This window comes from Orcinus orca, chromosome 4 (assembly GCF_937001465.1).
Source record: "Orcinus orca chromosome 4, mOrcOrc1.1, whole genome shotgun sequence".
In the NCBI taxonomy this organism is placed as follows: Eukaryota; Metazoa; Chordata; class Mammalia; order Artiodactyla; family Delphinidae; genus Orcinus; species Orcinus orca.
In genome coordinates, this window is record NC_064562.1 from 140761789 (window position 1) to 140778636 (window position 16848).

General features: G+C 34.9%; 1 protein-coding gene across 6 annotated transcripts in view; it reads right to left on the bottom strand.

Moving 5' to 3' along the window:
- Positions 1-388: 388 nt before the first annotated feature.
- Positions 389-16848, bottom strand: part of MFSD8 (major facilitator superfamily domain containing 8) — a 41886-nt gene continuing 25426 nt past the window's right edge. For 4 of the 6 annotated variants that reach the window (XM_033419405.2, XM_004265124.4, XM_049709473.1 and 1 more), the window contains 5 exons: positions 14892-15000; positions 7260-7394; positions 3958-4061; positions 3623-3870; positions 389-1846 (listed from right to left, as the gene is read on the bottom strand). In XM_033419405.2, coding sequence (XP_033275296.2) covers positions 1640-1846; positions 3623-3870; positions 3958-4061; positions 7260-7394; positions 14892-15000 — 803 coding nt within the window. In that variant the 3' untranslated portion in view covers positions 389-1639. Of the gene's footprint in view, positions 1847-3622; positions 3871-3957; positions 4062-6023; positions 6194-7259; positions 7395-14891; positions 15001-16848 lie in introns of those variants that run through there. The other 2 variants (XM_049709471.1, XM_049709470.1) reach the window with 2 other exon arrangements.

Genomic DNA, 16848 nt, shown 5'->3' on the forward strand with positions numbered 1-16848 from the left:
AATAACACTGTATTATATACTTAAAAGTTGCTAAGAGAGTAGATAGATCTTAAATGTTCGCACCACGAAAAAAGAAACAGTAATTATGTGATATGATGGAGGCGTTACCTAATGCTATGGTGGTAATCATTTTGCAATACGTAAGTATCAAATCAATATGTTGTACACCTTAAACGTATACAATGTCATATGTCAATTATATGTCGATAAAGCTGGAAAAAAACAAATGACAAAGGGAAAAGATAACCATCTACAAACCAAGGAGAGGCCAGAGAAAAAAACCAACCCCGCTGACAACTTGATCTCAAGCCTTCTAGCTTCCAGAACTATGAAAAATAAATTTTTGTTATTCAAGCCACCCCCCCAAAAAAAGGTACAACAAACAACATAAAGTGCAAATTATAGTGTTTACTCTTAGATTTGAAATATTTATAACTTAGAGTAGGAAACATTTGGAAAAGTATTTAGAAATATTTTTGCATTTTTGGATAATACTGATTATCCATATAGATAGTTCTGTACTAGTCCCTTTTAGCAGCATTCAACTTATGTGAGGTAGTAAAGTGTACATGATGTGATTTAGCCAATTTCTAGTAAACTCGGTAAACTGTTAGATTACAGCTATTTTACCTCAGATTTATTAGCCTGCCTATATTGGGGCTGTCGGGCTTATCCAAATTTAAAATTCTGCAGTTCTGAGTAGCTATGCAGACACAGATTGAAAACCGTTGGGTCTTCCCTACCACTACTGAGAGAGAAAAAATAAATAAGGTAATAGTTTTTCTCTAGAATTTAAGGGAATTAGAAAATGCCAATAATTTTAACAGTTTGCTGTTCAGTATATGTATACAATAACACATATCTGGCTTATGTTTCTAAAGTGAATTATTTATTAGGACTTGAAAGAAAAAAGTAGTTATCTGTACTACAGGTAGCAAAATCCATCTTAATCTCTTAATCCTCTTTATTGCTCAAATATGAGCATTATTCATACACATCCATTAACTTAGGGGTTAATTAGTAAGATCCTGAACTAAAATAAGATGGAAAGTGTAGTATTAAAAATCATGACTTATAGAAGCTAAGGGAGGATGGCAGGCATGGTAAGTATAAAATTTAAGTCATGATTTTACTTCATAAGGAAAACTTTATAATAACAGAAAATGCATTTTTTAATAAATAAAAAGGAGATAGCTGTGAATAAAAGTACCTCTATTAGGTAAAAGATTTCTATAATTTCATTCTATTACAGGTAATTCATACAGAACTCTCCTTATGATTTCACTGCATATTCTCTTGTTATTTTAATGACGCCTCTGCAGTTTGACTTAAGAGTATAACTTCACATTTATAGACCACTGTCTATTCACTCATGACTTTATGCCACCCCCCAAAAAATGTCATATGAAGACTATTTCTTTTTTGAGATAAGGAAACTATGATCCAGAATTTTTATATTATCTTGCTATTCATAATTACACACAGAATTCCCTATTTTATTCAATATATGTTCTTGTTATTCAACATATGCAATATCTACAACCTGACTTTAGGAAACTGACTCTTAGCAATCATCTAGCAGAGCCTTAAAAGAGAAAGTTCCACACAGCAAGTACTTTCCACCGCAGTCTTAGCTAGGTTATTCTTGAACCCTTCCATGCCTTACAGAAAAAGCAATGAGTCTTCTGTAAACCACACCCAGGAGTGTGATGGTGAGCACCACGATTCCACACACAAGGCTGAAAGCCCATCGTGGACCCCAGGCAGCGTACACTTGACTGATGAAGACAGGTCCAAGAATCCGTGCTGCACTTCCAGACGCTGTTAACCAGCCCATGTACATACCCTGTTGGGGGAGAAGCAAACTGATACTCAGGTGTAGTTATTTTAAAAGCAAGGATGATGCTAATATTACCAAACTATGACAAACACGAGAATCACTTCCTCCGTTATTTTTAAATTAAAGTACCTCTCTATAAATACAGCAAATAATGAGCAATAAACTTATTTGATATACTGTTTAGGAAAATAAAAGTGTAAAAGAACGAACACTGTCTGCTGAAATGATTCATAAATTTACTTTTTAAGGCTACCATTTATTCTGTACTTGCTATTTTCCAGACACTGTGTCAGGTGCTCTACATATATTGTTTCCAACGTTCACAAATTTCTATGACTGGTATTATCCCCACTTAACAAATGTGGAAGCTAAAGCTCAGAAAATTCAAGTAACTTATCCAAGAGATATGAAGCCCTGTTTGGCTGACTCCACTGTATTAATTTCCACTATACCACAATGTCACTGCTCCGACTACTGTATCCAAAACTATAGCCCATACAATATACCCAAGAATGTGCAATGCAGCATTACTTTTAATATCCTCCAATTGTAAATAACCTGTCAAGCGTGGATTAAGTAAATAAACTATGGTACATTTAATAAATGGAATGCTAAACAGTTGCTTAAAAGAATATGGTCTTATACAGAATAAGATCTTATAACAAGAATAACATCTCTATACACATTGACATGGAAAGAAGGCCATGGTATATTAAGGGGAAAAAAAATCCAAGATGTAAAAAAGGTTTATATACATGAGATATAATTCATTTTATCTTTTTTTAAAAAGGCATGAGGGTGGATATGTTTGAAAAGGCATAAAAAATATCGTGACGTGTACAAATGAAGTAAACAGTGGTTGACTTTAGTGTGATGGAGGTAAAGAGAGCCTTCCTTTTCTGCTATATACATTTCAAATTACTTGAATTTTGTTACAACCATCATGTATTGTTTTTGTAATTAATATGCTTTTATTCTTGATTTTGAAAATGTGAAAATATAACTTTATAGATTAAAAAACCCAGAAATTACCAAAATGTTTTACCTATTATTTATAGCTTTAATACACTGATGTTAAAATTTTTTTCTTTGCTTTATTTCAATAAACATTAATTTCTACCTTGAAAATGTAAAACTATCAATTTAATTTTTATAAAGAACAAGATACTATTTTCATTTTGTTGCCATTTAAATAACTGCTACTAAAAAGAAAAGTCAGAAGTAAAACCTGGAAATAAGCTAAATATATAATAATAGGAAAATGACTAAATAAATGATGGTACATACATAAGATGGAATATGTCTCCATTAAAAATAATTCCCTAAAAGAAAATTAAATGTCATGGGAGAATATTTACAGCGTATTGTTATATTTCTTTAAAAAAGCAGATTACAGGGACTTCCCTGGTAGCACAGTGGTTAAGAATCTGCCTGCCAATGCAGGGGACACGGGTTCGAGCCCTGGTCCCGGAAGATCCCACGTGCCACGGAGCAACTAAGCCCATACGCTGCAACTACTGAGCCTGCGCTCTAAAGCCTGTGAGCCACAACTACTGAGCCCACGTGCCTAGATCCCGTGCTCCACAACAGGAGAAGCCACCCAGTGAGAAGCCTGCATACCACAACCAAGAGTAGCCTCCGCTCTCAGCAACCAGAGAAAGCCCACGCAACAAAGACCCAACACAGCCACAAACAAAACAAACAAATACAGAATGGTCACAAAAAATGTGAGTGCTTACAAGTATACCTCACGCAATTGCAGTGTCATGCTAGCTGACTCACCTGAGGTTTTGGCCCCAGAATTTTTGAATATAATGTATATGACATAACATTGCAGGATGGATAGCCTATTCCAATTAGCACAGCTGATGTGAGGAACTGGGCCAGATGGATCATGGGGGTGTAGAGGCACCAGGCTTGTTCAACTGGGCAACCAGTTGGTCCTTCATTGTGATCTTCTCTTGGAATCTTCCAAAGAGTAATAATTATTTCTCCAAATGTGGTATTAGGGATTGAATTATTATGTAAATCTGTAAGAACAAAATCAGTACAGTGTATTACTTGTTAATTTAAATGAATAACAGGGGCTAACATTATAGAATTATGTATAGCTATACCTTCCCACTGTATTTTGGGAAACTGATGTCCCCAGGGTAACAAGATAAAGAAGCCAACCCATATAACAATGAGTCCTCCCAGCAGAATAGCACGCTCGCCAACCCTGTTAAAGGAGAGAAACTGTAATTAAAAAATGAAACATTGTATTATAACATAGCTTCCTTACTTTTAGAATTTTTAAGACTATAAATAAAATAATATCTTGATACTTTTAGTGATATACTAATTAAAACAAATGCAAAATATAATTTCCCACTAAAAGGAACCAGGACTCCTCTGAAAACTGGCTGATATCAGGTCTGGGACAGAAAATATATAAGATGAGCCTGGACATCTTATCATAACAGGAAGAACAGAAATTACCAGTGACTACTAGGTTATGATTATAAGGACTCAGAGGGAATTCCCTGGAGGTCCAGTGGTTAGGGCTGTGAGCTTCTACTGTAGGGGGCACGGGTTCAATCCCTGGTCGGGGAACTAAGATCCTGCAGACCTCACGGCGTGGCCCCCCACCAAAAAAAAGGCCTCAGAGCCAATTTGAGGAAGCTGGCTAAGAATATGACAATGTGAACAGTAATGACAAAAAGAACAGTAATGACAATGGCTTGAAACACATCAAAATGTTATTTATAAATTCATACTATATTAAAATAAAATACTCTTGGTCATTTTTAGAGGATGTTAGGGAACCCACTCAGTATTTTAAAAATCAGTTAATAAAAGAAAAGGATCACCCTGTCTCTCCTACAAAAACTGTACCTATGGATAACCAAATAGGTAGTGATGGAAAAGTTCTCTTTATAGAAAGTGTTCCAGCAAATAAATAAAGGAATGATAGAATTAAAATACCAGCATTTTGCACTGATCTATTAATAAATTAATGGATCTAAGGAATGGTCAATGGCCACTTACATCGTAAAAAGAGATAAACAAAACTTTACATTTCTCCTGATGTAAGCACATACCACCACCTATAAAACATTCTTGCCAAAAAACTGAACTCAAGTCTCATCAAGCTTCTAGATCTAAGTACCAATTTTCAAGAAATATAGTAAACACAGGAAAATATTAAAAAACAAACAAAGACACCACAGGGATTTATTCAACAAGATCCAAAATGTGGGAAACTATAGGGCAAACATCTTGGTTGCTTCAATTTGTAAGGGAGAAAAAGAGAGAGATGGAAGAGATGGTAAAGAAACTTATAGATTAAAAGAGACTTAAGAAACGTAAGAGCCTGAGTCAAGTGAGTAAGCTGTGAAATAAAACAATATAAAACAAAACAAATTTTTTTAAAAATTTGAGACAGTGGAGAAAATTTGAATACTCCCTGGATATCTGATGATATTTAGAAATCACTGTTAATTTTTTTAGATGTGATAAATGCTGTCATCATTAACTTTTAGAGATACATACTGAAATATTTATGGAAGACATGAAATGATGTCTAACATCAGCTTCAAAATAATCCAGATGTAGGGGATAGGCAGTGTGGAGTAGGTGGCGGTATAGATGAATCAAGATTGTCCAAGGTTATAATTGTTGAAGCTAGGCAATAGATATTAAACATTCAGTACATGATTCTCTCTGTACCTTTGTATATGTTTGAAATTTTCCATAACAAACAATGAAATATACAGGGACTTCCCTGGTGGCGCAGTGGTTGGGAATCCGCCTGCCAATGCAGGGGACGCAGGTTCAATCCCTGGTCCAGGAGGATCCCACATGATGTGGAGCAGCTGAACCCGCGAGCCACAACTGCTGAGCCTGCGTGCCACAACTGCTGAGCCTGCGTGCCACAACTACTGAAGCCCATGCGCCTGGAGCCCTTGCTCCGCAACGGGAGAGGCCACTGCAATGAGAGGACTACACACCGTGGCAAGGAGTGGCCCCCACTCGCTGCAACTGGAGAGAGCCTGCATGCAGTGACGAGGACCCAACGCAGCCAAGAATGAATGGATTAATTAATAAATTAATTTTTAAAATAAAATATGCAAACAAGATCAAAGATTCTTAAAACAAAACAAACAAACCCAACACCTCCCATTACCCTCAGAATACCTACAAGGCTTCACATCTTTCCAACCTGATCTTCTCCCATTTGCCATTTCTCTCATTCTTCTCTGGCCAAAACGGCCTTTCTGCTTGTTCCTTAAACGTACGAAGCACAGTCTTCTGGGGCAAGAGAGTTCCAGGCCACTGCATGGCTGTTCTCTGACTTCACTGAGGTCTCTGCTTGGATGTAACTTCCGTTTGAGCTGCCCTCCATGAGCAGTCAATCAAAACAACACTTCCCCTCTCTCCCAACCCTGCCTTGCCACTTTTTATTCTCTTCCTCTGCTCTATTCTTCATAGTACTTCCCATGACCTGATTTCACATTTGTGTTTATTAGCTTTCCCCCCAGTAGAATACAAGCTCTTTGAAGGACATGAAATTGGATCATCTGTAAGAATGCCTATCAGCAGGACCACTCTACTTCTGTACCAAGATGTAATGCATGTACTATTATTTAACTTTGAATATGAATCTATGTCTATGTCTATATCTTGGCCACTCTACTTGGCTCTATAAGGATAGGAATCTTCGTAGTATTCCCCGTAACACCTAACCCTACGCACTGACTCAATATTTGTTAATTGATTTTAGAACTTTATTAAAGTTCTAAAGTATTGTTAAAGTATTTTAGGAATAATTAAATCATTAGAACTGTCTAAATTTATCAACTAATGTTCCACTCCAGACTATATGAATGAACTTAATTTTATACAAGTATTTTTTTTAGTGTGCTCTTTACAGTTATACTTTTACAAAATGCTTCTTTAAAAAAGTGTTCTGTGATCAAAGTTACAAAAAACTTTGCGAAATGCTACGTACTCTTGTCATGAAGGTGATATAGTATATATACTGAAGATTGAGAAGTTTTAGAGTAAAGAAGTTTGGTGATTTTAACCAGAATTTTCCACACTTAACATTAATCTTTCACAGCAGAACAATGTTTTATGAAATACGCTTATAGAAATACTTTAAATAAAACATAATATACAAAAGATACATTAAAAGACAATTATTCACTTTGTAAAATATCTTGCTTTACCAAAGAATATACTATATGGTACAGAAATATGCTCCCTTAATAAATTTTAAATCTGTTTGCAAACATTCAAGGACTAAAACTCATGCATAATGACAGAAAAGCTTTATATTACTTTACTAATATATTCATTTACATCATTAGCTCTGTTTCATGTTTCACTTTAAAAAAAAAAAGACTTGAAATAAAACCAAAGACAAATAACCTACTTTTTGGAAAGTAATTTTATCCCCATGAAAATAATAACTGCCTCAACTCCAAGAGCAGCAAGTATTATGCCATCATATAACACAGCTTGTTCTCTGGTCCAGGCATACATATCCATTGTTAATGGAGTAACAATGCTAAGAAAAATAAAAAAGAAATTATTCTTCTTTTATTTCAATCATAGGCATTGTTATTTAAAGTTGAAATAGTAAGATTTAATAATGATACCAACACATTCAAGAATCTGCATCCCTTTTAACAATGACACCAGATCTACAGAAACAGAAATTTTAAGACATTTTAAGTACATTTTGTTGTAACATGCACAAGCTACTAAGTTTGGCTGTTTGCATTTTTATTTTTTAATATTTACTGTAATTATATAAGTAACATGTCCAACACTGCAAAAAGTTTGAAAAACAGGAAAAGGAAACAAACCAACCATAATTCCTACCATTCTAATATAATTAAAAATCATGGTTGTGTCTTGATTTAAACTGGTCTCTTTTCAATGAAATAATGTTACTATGATTAAGTTATTAACTTACTATGATTAAGTTATTAGAAACTTCTGGGATTTATTTTTCTCTTCCTCTGTCTCTTTCATACCTATCTTTGAATGTACATATTTTTCTCCCTACCTCCGAATGCTGCTCTTCCTTTATATGACTATCTGTCTCCTTCCTTGCCAAGCTTCTTTTCCTACTTTCTGTCTCCTTCTGTTAACTGGCTAAAAAAGGAATTTCAAAATATTCAAAATATTCATTCTTTTAAAAAAAATCACCATCTTTAATTTTAAAATCAGATGAGCTGCTTTGGAAGATAGTTCACTCATTTCTCAATAAGTGAAACATAGAATTATCATATGATCCACTTCCTGGTATATACCCAAAAGAACTGAAAGCAGGGACTCAGATACTTGTACACTAATGTTCATAGTAGCATTATTTACAATAGCCAAAAGATGGAAATAACCCACATTTCCACTGACGGATGAATGGATAAACAAAATTGGTATATAAATAACAGTGGAATATTATTCAGCCATAAAAAGGTATAAAATTCTGACACATGCTACAACATGGATGAACCTTGAAAACATCATGCCAAGTGAAACATACAAGACAAAAAATGACAAAAGATGCATGATTCCACTCATATGAAGTACCTAAAATAGGCAAATTCATAAAGAAAGAAAGGCGAATAGAGGAAACCAGGGGCTGGGTGAGGGGGAATGGGACTTAGTGATAAATGGGTGTAGCACTTCTGTTTGGGATGATAAAAAGGTTCTGGAAACGGGTGGTGGTAATGGTTGCACAACACTGTGAATGTATTTAATGCCACTGAATTGTGCAATTAAAAGTAATTAAAATGGTACACCTGAAACAAATACATTATTATATACAAATCTGGCCTCAATAAAAACAAAAGAAAATATGGCAGAAAAGCTCTAAGAATCATAGCAGACTACAAGTTTAATACATGTCCAATAACATGGTTCAAAAATGGGAAATAAATATACAAGAGAATAAATTATATCCTTTAAATTGAAAAAAGAAGTTAAAATAGTAAGTTTATGTTATGTATATTTACCATAATAAAATAAATACCCCCCAAATCAGATGAGCTAAAAATTCCATGTATCTCAATAATTAAAAAAAAAAAATCAAGTATATCTGGCATAAAATGTACTGGCATAAAAATGTTACAATATATCAAAAAGTGAAAAAAACAAGTTGTCAAATGATAATATCACATATTCTTGTTGGTTTAAAGACACATACACATACACATACACACAAACACACACACACCCCTTAATACTTACAGCTGTATAGAAAAAAATGTTTCAAAACAACACACACTGAAGTATTAGCAGTGGTTACCTCCAGGGAAAGAAGTGGATGTGGAAATACAGTTGTAGTGTTTGGAATATTTACAAGAATATACTATTTTAATAATGGAAAGGTATTTTAAAAATTAAAAAGCCATATTACAAGCGACGTCCCTGGTGGTCCAGTGGGTAGAACTCTGCATACCCAACGCAGGGGGCCCGGGTTCAATCCCTGGTTAGGGAACTAGATCCCGCATGTATGCTGCAACTTTTAAGAGTTCTCATGCTGCAACTAAGAGTGCACATGTTGCAACTAAGAAGTCCGCATGCTGCATCTAAAAAGATCCCACATGCTGCAACTAAGACCCAGTACGACCAAAATAAATAAATAAATAAATAAATAAATATTTTTAAAAATAAATAAATATATATTTTTAAAAGTCATATGGTAACTAACAGTCAACAAAGCCTACATGAGGCAGAGATTTTGTAATATACTAGCTTTCTTCAGGATCAGAGCTTAAACAGAGTTAAAATTTCTAGACTGAACACAACATATATAAGTAGGGTGCTGCAGGACAGAAGGGAGTGGCAGGATATATTTAGACTGATGAAAGGGAAAAACTTACAACCAAGATTACTCTACCCAGCAAGGATCTCATCCAGATTCAACAGAGAAATAAAAAGCTTTACAGACAAGCAAAAGCTAAGAGAATTCAACACCACCAAACCAGCTCTACAACAAATTCTAAAGAAACTTCTCTAGGAGGGAAACACAAGGGGAGAAAAAGACCCACAAAAACAAACCCAAAACAATTAAGAAAATGGTAATAGGAGCATAGATATCGATAATTACCTTGAATGTAAATGGATTAAATGCTCCAACCAAAAGACAAAGACTGGCTGAATGGATACAAAAACAAGACCCATATATAAGCTGTCTACAAGAGGCCCACTTCAGGGATTTTCCTGGTGGCACAATGGTTAAGAATCTGCCTGCCAACACAGGGGACAGGGGTTCGATCCCTGGTCTGGGAAGATCCCACATATTGCTAAGCAACTAAGCCCGTGACCCACAACTACTGAGCCTGCACTCTAAAGCCCGCAAGTCACAACTACTGAGCCCGCATGCCACAACTACTGAGGCCCATGTGCCTAGAGCCCATGCTCCACAACAAGAGAAGCCACTGCAATGAGAAGCCCACACACCAAAATGAAGAATAGCCCTCGCTCGCCACAACTAGAGAAAGCCCACGCGCAGCAACAAAGACCCAACGCAGCCAAAAATTAATTAATTAATTAAAATAATAAAAAAGAGGAGACCCACTTCAGACCTAGGGACACATACAGACTGAAAGTGAGGAGATAGAAAAAGATGTGCCATGCAAATGGAAATCAAAAGAAAGCTGGAGTAGCAATACTCATATCAGATAAAATAGACTTTAAAATAAAGACTGTTAAAAGAGATAAGGAAGGACACTACATAACGATCAATGGATCAATCCAAGAAGAGGATATAACAATTAAAAATATTTATGCACCCAGCATAGGAGCACCTCAATACATAAGGCAAATGCTAACAGCCATAAAAGGGGAAATCGACAGTAACACAATAATAGTGGGGGACTTTAACACCCCACTTACACCAATAGACAGATCATCCAGACAGAAAATAAATAAGGAAATACAAGCTTTAAATGACACAACAGACCAGATAGATTTAATTGGTATTTATAGGACAGTCCACCCGAAAGCGGCAGAATACACTTTCTTCTCAAGTGCACATGGAACATTCTCCAGGATAGATCACATCTTGGATCACAAATCAAGCCTCGGAAAATTTAAGAAAACTGAAATCATATCAAGCATCTTTTCCAACCACAACGCTATGTGATTAGAAATCAATTACAGGAAAAAAACTGTAAAAAACACAAACACATGGAGGGTAAACAATACACTACTAAATGACCAAGAGATCACTGAAGAAATCAAAGAGGAAATTTTAAAAAATACATAGAAACAAATGACAATGAAAACATGACAACCCAAAACTCATGGGATGCAGCAAATGCAGTTCTAAGAGGGAAGTTTATAGTAATTCAATCTCACCTCAGGAAACAAGAAATATCTCAAATACACAATCTAAACTTACACCTAAAGCAATTAGAGAAAGAAGAACAAAAAACACCAAAGTTAGTAGAAAGAAAGAAATCATAAAGATCAGAATAGAAATAAATGAAATAGAAATGAAGAAAACAATAGCAAAGATCAATAAAACTAAAAGTTGGTTCTTTGAGAACAGAAACAAAATTGATAAACCTTTAGCCAGACTCTGCAAGAAAAAAGGGAGAGTATTCAAATCAGTAACATTAGAAATGAAAAAGGAGAAATTACAACTGATACCGCAGAAATACAATGGCTCAGAAGAGACTACTTCAAGCAACTATATGCCAATAAAATGGACAACCTGGAAGAAATGGACAAATTTATAGAAAGGTACAACATTCCAAGACTGATTCAAGAAGAATTAAAAAATATAAACAGATGAATCGCAAGTAATGAAATTCAAACTGTAATTATAAAGCTTGCAGCAAATAAAAGTCCAGAACCAGATGGCTTCACAGGCAAATTCTATCAAACATTTAGAGAAGAGCTAACACCTATCCTTCTCAAACTCTTCCAAAACATTGCAGAGGAAGGAACACTCCCAAACTCGTTCTACAAGGCCACAATCACCCTGATACTGAAACCAGACAAAGATAACACCAAAAAAGGAAATTACAGACCAATATCACTGATGAACATAGACGCAAAAATCCTAAACAAAATTCTAGCAAACAGAAACCAACAACACATTAAAAGGATCACACACCATGATCAAGTGGGATTTATCCCAGGGATGCAAGGATTCTTCAATATATGAAATCAATCAATGTGATACACCATATTAACAAATTAAAGAATAAAAACCATATGATCATATCTCAATAGATGCAGAAAAAGCTTTTGACGAAATTCAACACCCATTTATGATAAAAACTCTCCAGAAAGTGGGCATAGAGGGAACCTACCTCAACATAATAAAGGCCATATATGACAAACCCACAGCAAACATCATTCTCAATGGTGAAAAACAAAGCATTTCCTCTAAGATCAGGAACAAGACAAGGATGTCCACTCTCACCACTAATATTCATCATAGTTTTGGAAGTTCTAGCCACGGCAATCAGAGAACAAAAAGAAATAAAAGCAATACAAATTGGAAAAGAAGTAAAACTGTCACCGTTTGCAGATGACATGATACTATACATAGGTAATCCTAAAGATTCCACCAGAAAACTACTAGAGCTAATCAATGAATTTGGTAAAGTTGCAGGATAAAAATTAAAGCAGAGAAATCTCTTACATTCCTATACAGTAAGAACGAAAAATCAGAAAGAGAAATTAAGGAAACAATCTCATTTACCATTGCAACAAAAAAGAATAAGATACCGAGGAATCAACCTACCTAAGGAGGCAAAAGACCTGTACTCAGAAAACTATAAAACACTGATGAAAGAAATCAAAGATGACACAACAGATGGAGAGATATACCATGTTCTTGGATGTGAAGAATCAACCCTGTAAAAATGACTATACTACCCAAAGCAATCTACAGATTCAACACATTCCCTATCAAATTACCAATGGCATTTTTCACAGAATTAGAACAAAAAATTTTACAATTTATATGGAAACATAAAAGACCCCGAATAGCCAAAGCAATCTTGAGAAAGAAAAATGGAGCTAGAGGAATCAGGCTCCCTGACTTCAGACTATACTACAAAGCTACAGTAATCAAGACAGTATGGTACTGGCACAAAAAGAGAAAAATAGATCAATGGAACAGGATAGAAAGCCCAGAGATAAACCCACACACCTATGGTCACCTAATCTATGACAAATGAGGCAAGAATATACAAGGGTGCAAAGACAGTCTCTTCAATAAGTGGTGCTGGGTAAACGGGATCTCTACAAGTAAAAGAACAAAATTAGAACATTCTCTGACACTATACACAAAAATAAACTCAAAATGGATTAAAAACCTAAATATAAGACCAGACACTATAAAATTCTTAGAGGAAAACATAGAACACTCTCTGACATAAATCACAGCAATATCTTTTTGGATCCACCTCCTAGGGTAATGAAAATAAAAACAAAAATAAACAAATGAGACCTAATTAAATTTAAAAGGTTTTGCACAGCAAAGGAAACCATAAACAAAATGAAAAGACAACCCACGGAATGGGAGAAAATATTTGCAAACGAAGTGACGACCAACAAGGGATTAGTCTCCAAAATATACAAACAGCTCATGCAGCTCAATATCAAAAAAAAAAAAAAAAAAAAATCAAAAAATGGGAAGAAGATCTAAATAGACATTCTCCAAAGAAGACATACAGATGGCCAAGAGGCACTTGAAAAGATGCTCAACATCACTAATCATTAGAGAAATGCATATCAAAACTACAATGAGGTATCACCTCACACTGGTCAGAATGGCCATCATCAAAAAATCTACAAATAATAAATGCTGGAGAGGGTGTGGAGAAAAGGGAACCCTCTTGCACTGCTGGTGGGAATGTAAATTGATACAGCCACTATGGAGAACAGTATGGACGTTCATTAAAAAACTAAAAATAAAGCTACCATATGACACTGCAGTCCCACTCCTGGGCATATATCTGGAGAAAACCATAATTCAAAGAGACACATGTACCCCAGTGTTCACTGCAGCACTATTTACAATAGCCAGGACATGGAAACAACCTAAATGTCCATCAACAGATGAAAGGATAAAGAAGATGTGGTACATATATACAATGGAATAGTACTCAGCCATAAAAAATTGGGTCATTTGTAGAGATGTGGTTGGACCCAGAGTATGTCATACAGAGTAAAGTAAGTCAGAAAGGTAAAAACAAATATAGTATATTAACGCATATATGTGGAATCTAGAAAAATGGTACAGATGAACGTATCTTCAGGGCAGGAATTGAGACGCAGATGTAGAGAACGGATATGTGGACACAGTGGGGAAGGAGAGGGTGGGATGAATTGGGAGATTAGGATTGACATATATATGCTACCATGTGTAAAACAGATAGCTAGTGGAACCTGCTGTATATAGCACAGGGAGCTCAGCTCAATGCTCTGTGATGATCTAGGTGGGTGGGATCGTGGGGGAAGTGGGAGGGACGCCCCAGAGGGAGGGGATGTATGCATACATACAGCTGATTCACTTCGTTGTACAGCAAAAACTAACACAATACTGTAAAGCAACTAAACTCCAATTAAAAAACAAAATAAGCCATATGATAACTAATGGTCAACAAAGCCTACACAAGGCAGAGATTCTGCAATATACTAAGTTTTTTCAGGATCAGGGCTTAAACAGAGTTAAAATTTCTAGACTGAACCCAACATACATATGTAGGGAGCTATATAGCTTAAAGTAAATTAAATTAATACACAAAGTTTTATAAGCATATTTATTATAAAACTCAGAAGAAAGGGAGAAAGACTAGTGAACCAGACTCCCTTATAAGGAAGGAAGATAAGGCAGTAAGATTACAGGCAGAGAATTAACTACATTCAAGTTAAAGGCAAAAACTTTATATATGCTTCTTACATCATGATAAGAAAAATATGCCTTACATAAGGATTTTGAGAACATCTATATTCCTGATTAATATTGCATTACGAAATACAGGTTATTTACACAATCAGATTTAGATGAAAACAGAAAATAACTTACGTTTCAAAAAGGGCAAAGATAAACAGAATCACAAAAAACAGAACATTGGTGGCCACAACAGCAATTTGATCAATATTTCCTTGGGGGACCTGAATTTCATCTGTACTTGCTGTAGTAAACAGAAGAAAAATTATATTACCTACACAACTAATTTTTCTTATGACACTAAAACAGTGTAAAATTATACGTAGCAAATTCAATGACTAAACATTTAAAATCATTTTTTTAGGCTTTCAAAGCAATTTAAAAATTAACAATTTACATAACAGAAATAACTTTTAAATGGCATTTAAAATTAAAGTGAATTTTCTTCCCAGGACATACACTTCAATTCTGTTACCTACAGGAAATACTCAGATTTTCTATTCGGCGTCTCTCAATCAAAAACAGAAATGTATGTCCATAGAATTCTATAAAATGATCTCATGCTAAATACTAAATTTGCTTTAAATTTCAGTTGCAGATTTTTTTCTACCTTACCTAAATTTTAAAGTTACACGGATTTCATGAAGACCTCAAATAGTTTATTAAATAAGTTCTCAGTTCTATGATTCACCTCAATGGATATATATTTTGAATTTCAACAGTACGTAGAATTACTATTAGTAAATATCCTTATTTTTTAACCACAATTTTTTTTAAGTTCTTACGTTATCATTTATATGTTTTGCAAAGAACTACCAAGATTTGATGGTGGTTTTATAAATTAGGAAGGCAAATGAGTTAAGATGTTCACTTATCTTGAACTATATAGTTAAGTAACACACTCAATATAAGTTATATCTGATGTAATTGAGAAATGTGAAGCCATATATATTGATACATGTATGTATACACATCCATCATGCTACTTTATAATTTACCCACTTATTCAGAGTAAACCAGGTAAGTAATACAAGAACGTATTTATGTTATCTTTAAGTGTATGTGTGGCAGAAGTGGGGGCAGGGGGTAATTTTCCTAAGACACATAAATTTCTATAATTTTGTCATAATAGTGCCTGACTTTATATCTCAGGATTCCTGAGGAGGAGTTCTTCCTCCAATAATAAGTGAGATTTGAAAATAGTCTGCTATACTTGGGGGCAATTAAGCACCTTGGACACTTGACATAGGGTTATGACCTCCCTTTCACACAAAGAAAAGCAGTCACACCTTTGTCCAGTTCCTTTTCTGGGGTAGACTCTGGTCCCTGTGGGCCTCAAATTATTTTGGATAGACCTCCCTGATTCTCAGTCACCATCTAGAAGCCAGTCTTTACTCCTTTGAATCAAATATCAACATTGCCCCAAGTTAGACTGGAGTTTACTTTTCTGCAGCCTCCAACCAGTGCTAGCTTTAGTGGGGAGACTCAGAAATGTTGCATCCTAAACTGTGGGAACTGACTAGGTATCCTAATTATAAGAATTTTAAGAAAACACTGCATATTGATTAAAAAACTGTAATTGGAAATTAAATCCTATCCCATGATAACATCTTTAATAATAGGAACAACTTGATATTTTATCTAAACATTTATTGAAATTTAAAAATGATCTTTGTTTTATAAAAATTATTTTGAAGAACCTAGAAATCTTATGAAAGAAAATAGATCTCTCCTTTTTAAACTCCGATTTGTGCTTTAGAGCAGTGTTGTCCAATAGAACTCTGATGTGATGGAAATGTTCTTTCTCTCTACTGTCCAGTACAGCTGGCTGTTAGTCACATATACCCATTAACTAAGCACTTGACATGTAGTTAGTGTGGGAGTTCCCTGGAGGTCCGGTGGCTAGGACTCGGTGCTTTCACTGATGTGGCCCGGGTTCAATCCCTGGTTAGGGAACTAAGATCCTGCAAGCCACGCCACACAGCCAAAAAAAAAAAAAAAAAAAATGTAGCTAGTGAGATAGTGAGAATGAGGAATTTCTTAAATGTAATTAAGTTTAAACAGCCAAATATGACTAGTGGCTACCACATCT